Genomic DNA, 13823 nt, shown 5'->3' with positions numbered 1-13823 from the left:
TAATTCAAATGTGGGTTTAGATAGAGCTAACATAGTGTTAAATGAGCGTTATGCGTTTGATCATTTTAGCATTGCTAAAGGTAATTCGAGGGGATTATCACTAAAATGCGTAATCACTATAACTAAACTTTCTCTTTCAAAAGTTTCTGGGCATAAGTCCTTGTTAGAAATTTATAAGATGCGATAAGTGTGCATCGGCATAAGTCACTCATCGAGGGGATTATCACTAAAAACTATCTGTTCTTCGATTCGTCGGAATATTAGAATTACAGCATAAGTAAATTTATACGGTCATAATTTAATCACTGTTTAGAGTAGGGAATCGAGGGGCTATTCACTCTGATTTTATGCACGGTAAATCATTTAAGCATTGAAAAAGATAGCGCTATTCACTCATTAGGGTAAGGTATAGAGGGGTTATCCACTCATTAGGGTAGGGTATAGAGGGGCTATTCACTCGTACGATATGGCTACTATTACGAGCCCTTGGGCCGTCTTGTTTAAGCAATGTTTGGCACTACGGTTGTTTAAGAGAGGGGATTCTTATAGAGTGTTTAAGCTTAATATAAAAAGATAAGAGACAAGTTTCGTTATAATATATATATTTTTATTGAGAATTAATTTGAGATAATAATTTAGGTAAGCGTCTACGATCAATAAGAAAACAGAAATGAGAATTATTTAAAATATGAACAGGATAATATTTTTGATGATAGGAGAAGCAGATGAGATGTTGGTATAAAGGACAGTCTCGAATAGGACAGAAGTAGAGCTTGTAGACAGTTGTACGTCGTTCCGGAACGCAGACAGTTTCCCTGATAGTGTAGTGGTTTGGAGTACGGCAATAACAATTAGGGCAGCGAGTAGGAATATCGTAGGTAGAACTATAAAAATAGGTTAAAATTAGTTTTTTATATACAACAAGACTCATTTACAACTTACTTTAAGTCAATTTGTAGATCTTTTTCGTATAGGGGAAGTCGGTATGCTTTATATTTAGAAAGGAAATAGGTGTCTAGGAAAATGTTAATTGGATAGAAATTAGACTGATCCCAGGTAAGGCAGATGATAGTTCGGAAAAGAGGGCAATTAGGAGTAGCGCAAAAGTATAAAATATAGCGGGATTCCATAGTACGAAAAATGACATGAGAATTAAATTCGGTGGAAAAACAACAAGAACACAATGTAGGATAGGGATATTTAAGACTGTAAAAACATGTATTAGTTTATTAATTTTTAGATAATAATTTATTTTGCTTTACTTTAAATCAATTTGCATGCATGGGTATTCTTGAATCATTGCGTTGTAAAGTTCTTCGCTTTCGCTGTTTTAAAAATTTCTTGTTAGGTATCTTACAATTCCTCAAACTTATTTAAAACCTTACGTTTCTTCATCCGAGGATGATTCCGTCGATACAACATCCGGGTCGTCGGCTTCGGCGAACATATCAATACTCGCGATTAATTCGTTTATTTCCTCCTCCACCCCATCTGGGATATCATGCTCCTCGTGGATGATGATTGGTTCTACTTCCAATTCATCATCGATATCCCAGAGTTGGGGTAAAGCGCTATATAAAATAGATCCGGTATTAAAATATAATTTTAACTTGCTAGCTAAAATAACTTACAATTCCTCAACCGGTTGAACAGCGTTTGAGTCAAAAGATTTTGCTGGACACATTTTTCTAGTAGTAATCTAGACTTTATCTATGAAGATATTTTCAATTTAAAGTTTTTTGCGTTATGATGTGAAACTTTGAAATCCGTTCAGTTTATATAAGAAATTTTCAAGGTTGTTAGCTTAAGAAGTCTAGTTAGGAATTTGTAATGAGCGTCGAGGTCATCCCTGGTTTTCTTTGAAAAAATATTTAACTGTTGGTTTTTTATGTATTAACGATTTTAAAGAAGGGTCCATATTAATGAGCGTTCCTATCGAAAAATATTTATCAGTCGTTTTAAGAAGGGTGCATATTATAAATGTATAATTTTAAAAGAGGCCCTCACAACGTGCGTGTTTCTTATAAGATATTATTACTTTTCACAGACTTGAATGAAAAACAATTTTCGGAATTAAATACCACAGGCCAAACTGAGTTACAGAGTGGTCAGGATCTAAACTGTCTTTTTTGTGAAAAAGACGATATTGCTAGTTTCTCATCTATTGGTGGTGAAATTCATTACTGCGTTAACAATAATTGTGAAAAATTTAAAAAAGCCATTTATAAACAATACGGTAAAGTTTTAATCACCAATATTGAAAACGCTTACGCGATTCTGGACAATAGTTTTTTTTGTATCAATTGTAACCAGTTTTGTTACAAAGCTCAACGCCAAGAAAAAGAGTGTTCATACTGCGACAGTGAAGAGGAACCAAACTATTATTTGTGTAGCTTCCCCAAAAAATGAGAGAAATTTATTCGTACAATTTTAATGAAAAAAATATTATTGAACATGATTGTAAAAATAACGTACCTCGGTTAGGGACGTTATGTCTAATCGAAATTGAAGACAATCGTCAGAAATTTGCGCGAAAGTATAAAATAACTCACACAGTGATTAGAAAACTCGTTTGCGAAGAAATTTTGAAAAACAAGCGGGAGAGTTATGTTGTAGAACTATCTTGGGTCACTTTCTGTACAGTTGACTCATTATGTCAAATCGATACGGTTGATTGTGGTATTTACATCCCTACAACGGAGTGTAAACTAGGTCGGATTCATAAGTACTATAACAAACAAAACTGGCGTTGTCAACATCGAAAAGAGGCGGCCTACGTTCTGGGATACGTTTGTCACGACAGTGAGGCTGTTCAAGCAGTAATTAACACGGTGATTGTTAAAATCATTTACGAATGCAACTCTACGCTGACGTATAAAAACCCATTTCGCAAGAATTACGCAACATCTAACAGCTTCAGCTCAAATTTCTTGAAGCTGTTATATATTAGTGTTGTAATCGATTCTTTACGGTTCGGCAATTACTCTAAATCATCCTTATCAAATACACTGTCTAGATTTAGGGATACATTTTTTAAGGTTCGATACTCTTTTTGTAAAACTTTCGTGACAATGTATCCATTGATAACGTGTATCAAGTGATTTTTTCAAAGAATGCCACCAATAAATCTTACGAAGATTTTCAAAATGCCAATCCATCTTTCCTAGAACTTGAAGGTGATGATTCTGATTGGTAAGGATTTGCAAGATAGTGAACCATCATTTACCTTTTAGTGAAATAAAAATTCAAAAAATGGATTCCGGGTTTGGAGAATGCATGCATCACATGGTTTTTGGTTCAAGTAACAATATAAATTATCGATTTTCGAGTTACGCGTGTGGCGAAGCTTTTTGTATTACTTCACAAGCTGCGAACGCGATACCTCGGTTAGGTACGTTATGCCTGATCGAAATCGAGGACAATCGTAAAAAGTTTGAAGGAAACAATCGAATATCGAAGTATGCTATTGCTCAACTTGTACACAGTGAAATGTTAAAAAACTTGTGCACCAACAACATTTTTAAAGTATCTCGTAACCGATATGATTATTGGAAAGATGTAGTCTCGATAGATACCAGGGATTGCGGACGTTACATCTTGACTACGGAGTGTAAACTAGGACGTTTACATAAATACAACCCTCATGAACTTGACCAATGTCAACATTCGAGTCAAGCAGCGTACGTTTTAGGGTATGTGTGTCACGATCAAGCGAGTGTTGAATCGGTATTAAATACAGCAATTATAAAACTTTTGTATGAATTTAACACTCGTTTGATCATAAAGAACAAAAATGACAATGATGATTACTACTATTATATTAATGGTGATCCCCGTATTAGTTATACTGTTAATGTGATAAAGTTATTATATATTAACGTAGTTATTGAAGAATTGCATAACTTTAATCATTCGTTAATGGATTTAACTTTCACTTTCGAAAAAATGAAAATAAAATTTAATCTCTTTACAAAATCTAAAAATATTCCAAGAATTTTGAGAGATAAAATCGGTTTAATATATGACCCCACTTTTAAAGTATTTTCAAAAGACGCTATTGATTATGCACGCCTAGAGTTGCAAAAAATAGAACAAAAAATGTTATATTCATTTCCAAGTTTTTGGAATTATTTTCGCAGAATTTAACCCCAGAAAGAAGTTATTTTTAAAGAACGCTGTCAATTATAATTCACGAGATAGTGAACCATCACCATTTGGTGAAATAAAAATTCTCAAAAAATGGAGGAGAACGTTTTTGGTATTGAATCGCGTAAAAATATAAATCATCGGTTTTCGAGTTAAGTGTGTTGCAAACCTTTTAGTATTAAATCAGAGGGTGCAAACGCGATACCTCGATTAGGTACATTATGTTTGATCGAAATTGAGAACAATCGTAAAAAGTTTGAAGGAAACAATCTAATATCGACGCGTGTCATTAATCAACTTGTACGTCGCGAAATGTTTAAAAACTTGTGCGCTAACAACATCGTTAAAATATCTTACTACCGACATGATGGATGGAAAGATTGGACCTCTATCGATACCAGAGATTGTGGACGCTACGTTTTTAGTACGGCATGTAAACTAGGAAGTTTACATAAATACAACCCTCATGAACTTGATCAATGTTATCGAGCAGCGTACGTTTTAGGGTATGTGTGTCACGATCAAGCGAGTGTTGAATCGGTATTAAATACTGCAATTATAAAACTTTTGTATGAATTTAACACTCGTTTGACTATAAAGAACAGACAATGCAATGACAACCCCCATATTAAATATATTATTACACCTGTTAGTTATACTGTTAATTTGTTTAAGTTATTATATATTAGCGTAGTTATTGAAGAATTGCATAAATATAATCATTCTTTAATGGATTTAACTTTCACTTTCGAAAAATTTAAAAATAAATTTAGTCTCATTACAAGATCTCCATATCTTCCAAGTATTTTGGAAGATAGAAACTTGAGATTAGCGTATGACCCCACTTTTAAAGTATTTTCAAAAGACGCTATTGATTATTATTATCATCAAGACTTGGAGAGGATAGAAAGACGCTTTTTAAATTTATTTCCAAATTTTTGGAATATTTATCGCAGAATTTAATCGTGATGTAATCAATACAAATAAACATTGTTTTTTAAAAAATTTATTTCATCCTTTGATTTGTTTTTTACACCATTGACACAATCCTGTTTTAAAAAAATTCTGATCTAAAATCGGTAAGAGTAGAGGATAGAAACCAAGAAGCGCTACTGCTGGGTTCATAGATAACATTCCACAAATAATTCCTACAGGTACAGTTATGGGAAGGATAAGTAATAACCCACCTAAACAGACATTTTCTTTTACAACCTGTAAAGCACGCCGCGTACAACATCTATTATTACAATATTCTTCAGTCTTGGGTTTGATTGTAGTTGAAACGTATTTCTCCGTTGGTGGTACATCTCTCCCTGTCTCGTCGTTAGAACAATGTATGGGTATGTTGCATGTCGAAAACCCTTTAACAATTGGGCATTCCGGGGAATATTTTCGATGCTCCTCATTTACTTTATCATTAGCTTTCCAACTATGTAATGTTATATCGCAATAAAAACATTTAACGGCGTCGCCCTTCTTTAAATAATAAAAACCATGTTTCGCAAACTCTGACGGATTTATATTACTAACGGGGTAATCTTTAAAAGTTTCGAGCCGTAGTTTTTCCCAGTTCATTATAGCTTTACGTTTTGTCCCGAACTAATATAATTTCAACCACTGTTGCGGATATATCTTACAAATTGTACCTACGTCACACTACACGTGACTCGCATTTGATTGACAGGTGTGATTCTGAATTATGCAAATTTGAATCATTTTCGATTCATTTGCATGGTTTAAGGTATGGATTTCTGAATTATGCAAATTTGGATAATTTCTGACAAATTTTGCATGGCTAAAAGTGGGATTTCTGAATTATGCAAATTGTGATCATTTTCGACTAATTTGCATGGTTTAAGGTATGGATTTCTGAATTATGCAAATTTTTATAATTTTTGGCAAATTTGCATAGTTAAAAGTGGGATTTCTGAATTATGCAAATTTTGATAATTTTTACCTCATTTGCATAGTCAAAAGTGGGGTAACATACTACTCGTGTTCTTCATTTCAAACGCCAATATTAGTTAACTTAATAATCTAATCTGTTTGGTAAACAAATCAACGTAAATATTAGATGTATCTACCATTGTGGTGGAGGCACTCTTCAAGACGACCGTCCATGTCTTGCAAAACATATACAGGCGTCAATCTCATGATGCAGGAAGTGCTAGTAAATGTCTCCAGAGATGTTCTCATCAAGAAGTTTTTGATAACTCGGTTTCCAAGAATTTCCACCCAAACACTTACCTTCCATCGAATTTGATGGTAATGATGCGATAAATTTGTTGGGTCCAGTAATGTACGTTTTACCGATTTACCGTGCCATCCCTGTGAAATTTTGCCTCGTCAGAAAACTACCATTCTCAAAAATAATGGATCGACTTCAATTAGTTCACGCAAGGTCTTGCCGTCTATGGTAATCCTCGTCCGTTAAGTCGGTGTGGAAAGAGTTCGGCATAAAGCACTGCCACAAGTTGAACGTTGCCGCGACCTACACCCAAAATAAACATCCTGTCCAATTTGTTCTCTTTGGAATATGTTGTTATTTTGCCAGGAGAGGAGACTAATTACTGTAATTTTACTACACCACAAGACTTGTATTCTAAGAGAACGGTGTTATTTGAAAACAAAATTGGACCTTAACGTTATAACAGTCGAAAAGATCTGAAGCCCGATTTTGATAGTATGAACCATAAGGTTACCTCGTCAAATTTAGAAACTTCGTTCAGTATTTAAATAATAGACTATAGGGTTAAGAATTGTTCGAAACTCTACTTAAACCATAATTTTTTGAAACACAGAAGCTGCTATTTCTAGAACAGCGGTTGCTATTTCTAAAAAAGCAGTTCTGAACTATGCCACTGTTTGTTTGAAACCGCGGCTGGTATTTCGGGAACTGCTTGTTAATTTTATACCCGCAAAATATATACATATATTATTATTAATTGCACGATTTATAGGACTTTTCCTAAACATCAACGAAATAACCGTGTTTCGAATCTCACCAGAAAAAACGTGATTGTAATGTTTTTTGCAACATGATAATAACCTGATAATAACCTAATAATAACGTTATATCTTGCACTAATTTAAGGTAATGAATACTATTGAAAATTATTCAACATTAAAAACAGGGCTAAAACCTAACGATAAAAGTTATTAAAATGCAGAAAAGGGGGCTTCCTGACGCTTGTCTATTTTTCAAGTTGGGTAGACAAAACAAGACAACAAATAATGTAGCCCATTGTTAAACATGAACTTTTACAACCTTATTTATTTCGCCAAAGTTGTAAGTTATTACCTTGACCTCGTGGAAAATCAAGTACTTTAGGCAGTGTTACATTTCTAAGGTGAGACTGATAAATAGTTTAAATTGAAAATATTAGCCTTAAATCCTGATCTATTAAAAAACCTCTTATTTGGTTAACCACTAATATTAAAAAAAATTCATTTAAAGCTTTCAAAAGAAACATATTTCATTGAAATATAAAAAGTACCCCTTGCCTTGTCATGTTTTAATGAATGTTAACCCTCTATTTTGTAAGCCTCTATACCTAGAGTGAATGCAAGAAATTAGGGTTCATTGAACCTACAAGTAGCCATGGGATAGGTCTGTTGACGTGGAAAAGAAAGAGTTTGAGACCCTAGTTTCTGCGACTGAAGATAACCCTAAGAAAATTCTCCTTCGAGGTTTTTAGTATATTTTCCGAAGCACTTTCCCTAGATTCTGCAAGCCTGGAAGATCACGTCAGAAAAGCGACAAGATGTCAGCTACTTCATCAGCTGCAAAAACATTTTTCTGATACGCTCCTAATCTTGAGGGTGAGTGGCTGCGCCAGTATCGTTTTCCTAAAAAATAATCTTCCCAAAACAAAGAAGCTGATTTCAATGAATGACAGCGATCATGTGCCGTATGTGATAGACGAAATCAAAGAACAATCAACGAGTCTTTGTGGCAAAATTAATACATACAAAATTAATGACTGGTCTATTGAGAAAGCCAAAGAAAGTACCAGTGATACTTTAAGATTCCTAAATGGATTACTTTCGACTGAGACGGTTACAAGACAGTCGCTAAGTTTGGCTCAATCGATCCAAGCCCTAATATGCAAGTCGTTTAACCAAACTACGCTAGGTTTACCGGTGAAATTGCACAATCAGTTCGGTTCTCGAGATCTAATAGACAACCTTCATTCAAATGGATATATCACATCCTATGATGAAATCCAACGCTTTCGCAAGTCAGCTGCGATATATACAGCTGATGAAGATACTGGCTTTGAAAACTTGATGGAGGCCTTATCAGTGCTTGGTTCGACAACTTTGATTTACAAGTCTTCACCCCTTATGGCGCAAGAGAAACCCTTTGTGTGGCTGTTTAAATTGTTCAAAACACTTCGGGATTCACATCAATAGCAACAATATCCAAAATTTCAAACCTAAATATCCCTAGATTAACCAAACAACAAATTGCTAGTCTGAATTTAGAAGATTTATCGCCAACTTACTTTCAACACTTCAGTGGCGAGAAGAAGCCTGAACAACCCAAGCTTCAAATAAGCTACGGACTTCCCTATCACTTTCTTCCAAAACTGCATGAATCTTTAGCCGCTGGTTTGGATTGCGATTTGGCTTGGCTTTTGTCACTTGCTAGAGAAACTGACGAATTGGACTTAGTTCCCGAATGGGCCGGGTATATGGCTAAGCGTTCCCGTGAAGAGCATAATGTGCAAGAAAACACTTAGTATATGTTTAGTCCGCTGATTGACTCACCTCCCTTACACCCAGGTACTGTTTTAATGATCCTGCTCTACATAGAAAGGCTAATGAAGAAATGTGGGCTATCATTTTATCACGTTAGTGCTGACACGGGCCACTAAACTGAGAGCACACTTCAGCTCTGCTATCGGGCGGCGCTCAAGCTAAACGGTTTTTTTTTTTTTAAGAGGTTTCAATGTAAATTGGGTCCCTTAAGGGTCCGCGACAAGGATGCGATTAGTCAGGTTTCAGTATGTGACTAATCAGGGAAGGAAATGAGGTTTACTTGGGAGGTGACGGAAGGGGTGTGGGGATCAAGTCACCTCCGGCGGACACGGGGCAGTCGGCACCTATAGGGGAGGATCGCCGACATGTGTCGTATTCCCTCAAACTTTGCCGCCCAGTAGCTTGGCTTACAGGAGTGCGCCACACTCCCGGCATAAACGGTTTTTACTAGTGTCGCATCTAGCGGTAGTTTCTAAAAAGCGGAACTACGTCATTTCGGTAACAAGGCGAGTGAGGCTGGAAAACAGTATTTTTAGACTAAGTAGTATTGAGTAAAGCTTTAAGCCATAGCTGACTTTGAGAAATAAAAAATAGTTTTTAAATGTTTAGAACACAGGTGCGTATTAGCAAATGTGGATGAGAGGGGAAGTATGACAATGGCCATAGAGCCTGTGTTAAAAAAACGCGGACATCAAAGTTTCGCCAATAACTATTTAGTTTACTATACTGACTGATGGACTTGCAAACTTGCGATTGAAAGTAGTTCAGACATTTATGCTCCTTGGTTTAACCATAGCCCTCTCGATCACGCGAATCACGACGCAAGCTGCTCACGCTACAGCTAAACTACCGAGATTTGTTTTAAACGTATCTAGTTTTATGTGCTCTTCTATTGCTTCGATAACCTTACTAAAACCATATTATACCTTCAAATACCTTTTAAAACATTACCAGCTACTTTGTACTGACTACAAACACAAATCGAGGAAGTTCTAGCATACACAATAGCAGACGACGGTAACCGCGTAACCGTGAATTAACACAACTTACACAAGACCTATTTTAAGGGAGTGAACAGGCCCAGTATAGCTACGCCAATAAAACGGTCAACTACGGCGAAACTATGATGGCTCGCGACTTTTGGCCATTTTCATACTTTTCCTCTCATCTACTTTTGGTATTAGGTTCAATGTCAGCTACTGTAAATCCGTTCTTATATTTTGCTAGGCAGTTTGCCCATTGAATGCAATATACTTGTTTAGTTTTATATTTGGGAAAGCGTATACATCAAACTCCTTGCATATGAGGCTTAGTGCTGTAGCGACTTTCACTGTTGCAGTTAGGGAATACACAATGCTTTGCACCCATTATAAATAATAGAGTTAAATTAAGAAGTAAACGTCAAAACTAAAAACCGAGACAGGCCTGAAGCTATTACAATAGTAGCAGAAGACAGACTGGCAGAGTCAAAGTTTAAGTTAGTCTATTGTACGGTAGATGGCGTTGCGGTACGTGTTACACGTTCCAGTTCGACCTCCTTTTTTCCTCGTAACTCACATAGATACCCGTTTCTTTGAAGAGGCAAACCGTTTGTATAGGCAAAGCTAGAGCTGAAATGTCCTCTTAGTTTAGTGGCCCGTGCATACAGGCACCAAAGAAGTCTTCACATTGGTAAATTAGAGTGTTTACTATTTAACTACCTAGGCCGAAATTGACATCTTTCCGAAAAAAGCTTTTTTTTTCAAAGCTTTCGTCTCTTATACTAAGAGATTGGTTTTTCTTGGTAGCACGCGACACCTGAATACAGTTTGAGCTTCGGCGAACTGTCACCAAAAACCTATATAGAAAGCTCTTCGTTTTCCATTGTCAACGTCCGCGTAGTTTACACTTCACAATACATAAGGTTTCGTTTAGATTGTAGCCGAACTTCAGTCTTACAGTCTTAAGTCTGGTTCTCACTTAGCGAAAAAACGCAATTTTCACCACGCGAATTGATACCCTCGAATAAAATGGGCAAATTTTCTCCTAATCGCCGTCCAAATCGCCCCGAAGAGTTCCAAAGCAATTGTTCTATTTTTTTTTCGCTAAACGCTCAGCGAAAAACGGTTTCAGCCAATCAGGTTCAGGTAGTGGGAAAGGGGAGTGTACTACGTTCCGTCTCAGATTCCCAGGATTCGAGCTTAGCGCGCGTCGTGCCAATTTTAAGCCTTTGCCTATTGCCACTTGTTGTGAAATAACGAACAGGTAAGGTTTGGCAAGTTTTGATGCTTCTAATTTAAGTTTTTAAGTGTGAAATACGTACGCCAACTAAAATTGATTATATAATTATTAGATAAATATGGATGTATCAAAAGAAAACAACTAAAATTGACAATGAACAGTTTGTGGATGAAATACGAAAACATCCATTTTTATACAACCCCTTTGACGCCGAATATAAAAATACAGAGAAGAAAGAAACCCGATGGGATATAATAGCCAATCTTTTTGGAATAACAAGTAAGTTACTAATTGACATCTTTGCTAACGAATCTAAATCAAAAAAACTATTACTTTTCAGGAAAAGAGGCACAAATGAAATGGAAAGGGTTGAGAGAAACCTTTAGAGGCTCAAAAGAGAGAAAGACATTAAATGTAGGAGTGGAGCTGGGGTTGATGCATCAAAAGCTCCTAAATGGAAACTTTATACACTTATGGAAAGGTCGTTCCTTATATTGCAGAGTGTACTTAATAACTTAATTTCTTGAGATATTTTATTGCACCATTTTTTGTTAAGTTGAACTATATAATGACTTACATTTCTATAAAGATCAACTTCAAACTGTTCCCTCGATGACACTGTTCTGATTACTGAACAACACGGTGACGGTGACATAGTAGATAAGCTACTAAAATCGATTACTAATAATGTAATGGATATACATCCTGAATCAACAAGCAATATTCGTGATATTTTTCAAAGGTTTTTTTTAACTTTTAATAAAAATCTGTTTTTAGATCTTCGATCTTAAACGAATTTATAGAAACGGTGGATGATGATGAAGTTTAAAAGGTGGGTGATGATGAAATTCAAAAGTTGGATGATGATGAAATTCAAAAAGTGGAGGATGATAAAAAACAGAAGCTAGATGATGATAAGATACAAAATGTATATGATGATAAAATACAAATGTAGATGATGATAAAATACAAAATGTATATGATGATAAAATAAAACTGTATATGATGATAAAATACAAAACGTATATGATGATAAAATACAAAATGTATATGATGATAAAATACAATATGTATATGATGATAAAATACAATATGTATATGATGATAAAATACAAAATGTATATGATGATAAAATACAAAATGTATATGATGATAAAATACAAAATGTAAATGATGATAAAATACAAAATGTAAATGATGATAAAATACAAAATGTAAATGATGATAAAATACAAAATGTAAATGATGATAAAATACAAAATGTATATGATGATAAAATACATCGATTGTCTTCGGCAAGTCGGAAAAGAAAAATGGAATCTGAATTGTCATCTCTGGTCTCACTTGCAAAGGAAAATATATCGAAACTTGTTCCTGCTACTACTCTAAAACCGCCACTTCCAAAAGATGAAGTTGAACTTTATTTTTCTAGTCTAGCGGAACGGTTTCACAGCCTGCCCACCAAGAGCTAAAGAAACGTTAGGTTTCAAATTGAAAAAACATTTTATAAAGAAGCAGAGGATGAGGAGAACCACAATTAAATACAATCCAGGCATTTTATAACACGCGATTCCTTCCCTTTATTTTTAGCGTGTGAAATTTTAAAGAAACTGTAATTTATTTCACATTTAATGATTTTAACATATTCAAAACCTATTCGGATAAATAACGGATTTTAGGATCTCAAAACGTGTGCATCTTGCCAAGGCACTTTGCCATCTGTACTCCCCAGTCTCAATCCGAACGAAAGTCTAATTTGCACATCACCACCGGCAAGGAAGATACAGATACTATATGTAACATGTTCTGAAAGTCACATTTTTAATTAAAAGAGCACCGCAACGTAAGTGCAAGACGTCCTTCTGCAGAAATGGCTTTTCTAAACCCAGTATTTTTCTTTTTGATCCTATACCTAACCATGTTAAGTATAGCATCGAATTGCTCTGGGTTCATTCTGAAAAACCTACAGCAAATGGTAGTGAATTAGGTATCATTATAAAACCAATATGATAGATAAAACATACAGTTCACAATACTTGAAAAAACTTTCTCGATCATGATCCCTCGTTTCTCGAATAAGTTTATTAAAATAGCCCTGTTCGTGTCTTTTTCGAAAAATATCCTTGACCCAAAACCGTCTCTTCAACTTATTAGATATGCCATAAACCAATAATACATTAAACAGAACTAAGTTAATTTTTTTGAAATTTTTGACAGAAATCGCCATTTGGTTCATGGTTAAAATTTGAATTTTTGGGCTTAAGATATGTAGAAAAGCGCTCGGCCGGCTGAAGAGTTTTTAAAATTTCGCGCCCAATGAGAACCACTCCCCAAGGAGCTAAAATATCGCTGGTTTTTTTTGCCATGCGAAAAAATTAATTCGTAGCGACTATTTGCCGAGTGAGAACTAGCCATAAGACGTCACGTTTGAGAAGGAAATTCAAAAAGGGTAAGCCCGAAAATAAGGTTAGAGGGTCACACTACACAGTAGACTAGAGATCAGCATTCAGCGTGGTTACTGTAGCTTTGTCTACGGTTGATTTACAATTTTTAACCATTTATAGGCCTAATAATGGTTTCCTATATGAAATGTTTCTAAAACACTGTAACAAAAGTACGAAAAACCGTAGCCCCGATATTAAATTCATCCGATTCCCGAAACATAAAACCAAATTTGCCCCATGTAAAAGATG

At 35.2% G+C, this 13823-nt stretch overlaps 1 protein-coding gene and 1 long non-coding RNA gene across 2 annotated transcripts in view; both read right to left on the bottom strand.

Annotated features, from left to right (window-relative positions):
• Window positions 1-13823, bottom strand: part of LOC149653534 (uncharacterized) — a 399454-nt gene that overhangs the window by 163487 nt on the left and 222144 nt on the right. The gene's annotated exons all lie outside the window — the stretch shown is intronic.
• On the bottom strand, window positions 561-1923 carry LOC149653621 (uncharacterized). Its single transcript, XM_089849001.1, has 5 exons — window positions 1632-1923; window positions 1386-1571; window positions 1263-1325; window positions 943-1206; window positions 561-884 (listed from the first exon to the last, which is right to left on the bottom strand). The coding sequence occupies exons 1-5, from the start codon at window positions 1682-1684 to the stop codon at window positions 608-610; spliced, it is 843 nt and encodes a 280-aa protein (XP_089705127.1). The 5' UTR covers window positions 1685-1923; the 3' UTR covers window positions 561-607.

Source organism: Phalangium opilio, unplaced genomic scaffold, assembly GCF_054372755.1.
Source record: "Phalangium opilio isolate 3A_F unplaced genomic scaffold, DU_Popi_V2 ptg000082l_1, whole genome shotgun sequence".
NCBI classification, from domain to species: Eukaryota; Metazoa; Arthropoda; class Arachnida; order Opiliones; family Phalangiidae; genus Phalangium; species Phalangium opilio.
Note: the sequence above shows the minus strand (reverse complement) of the source record. Positions and strands in the feature narration are given on the sequence as shown.

Coding starts and splice junctions, on each gene's coding strand:
- LOC149653621 (XM_089849001.1), bottom strand. CDS start 1,684: ATGTGTCCAGCAAAATCTTTTGACTCAAACGCTGTTCAACCGGTTGAG. Junction 1,572..1,631: donor GTTCAACCGGTTGAGGAATT/GTAAGTTATTTT, acceptor TATTTTATATAG/CGCTTTACCCCAACTCTGGG. Junction 885..942: donor GATCTACAAATTGACTTAAA/GTAAGTTGTAAA, acceptor CTATTTTTATAG/TTCTACCTACGATATTCCTA.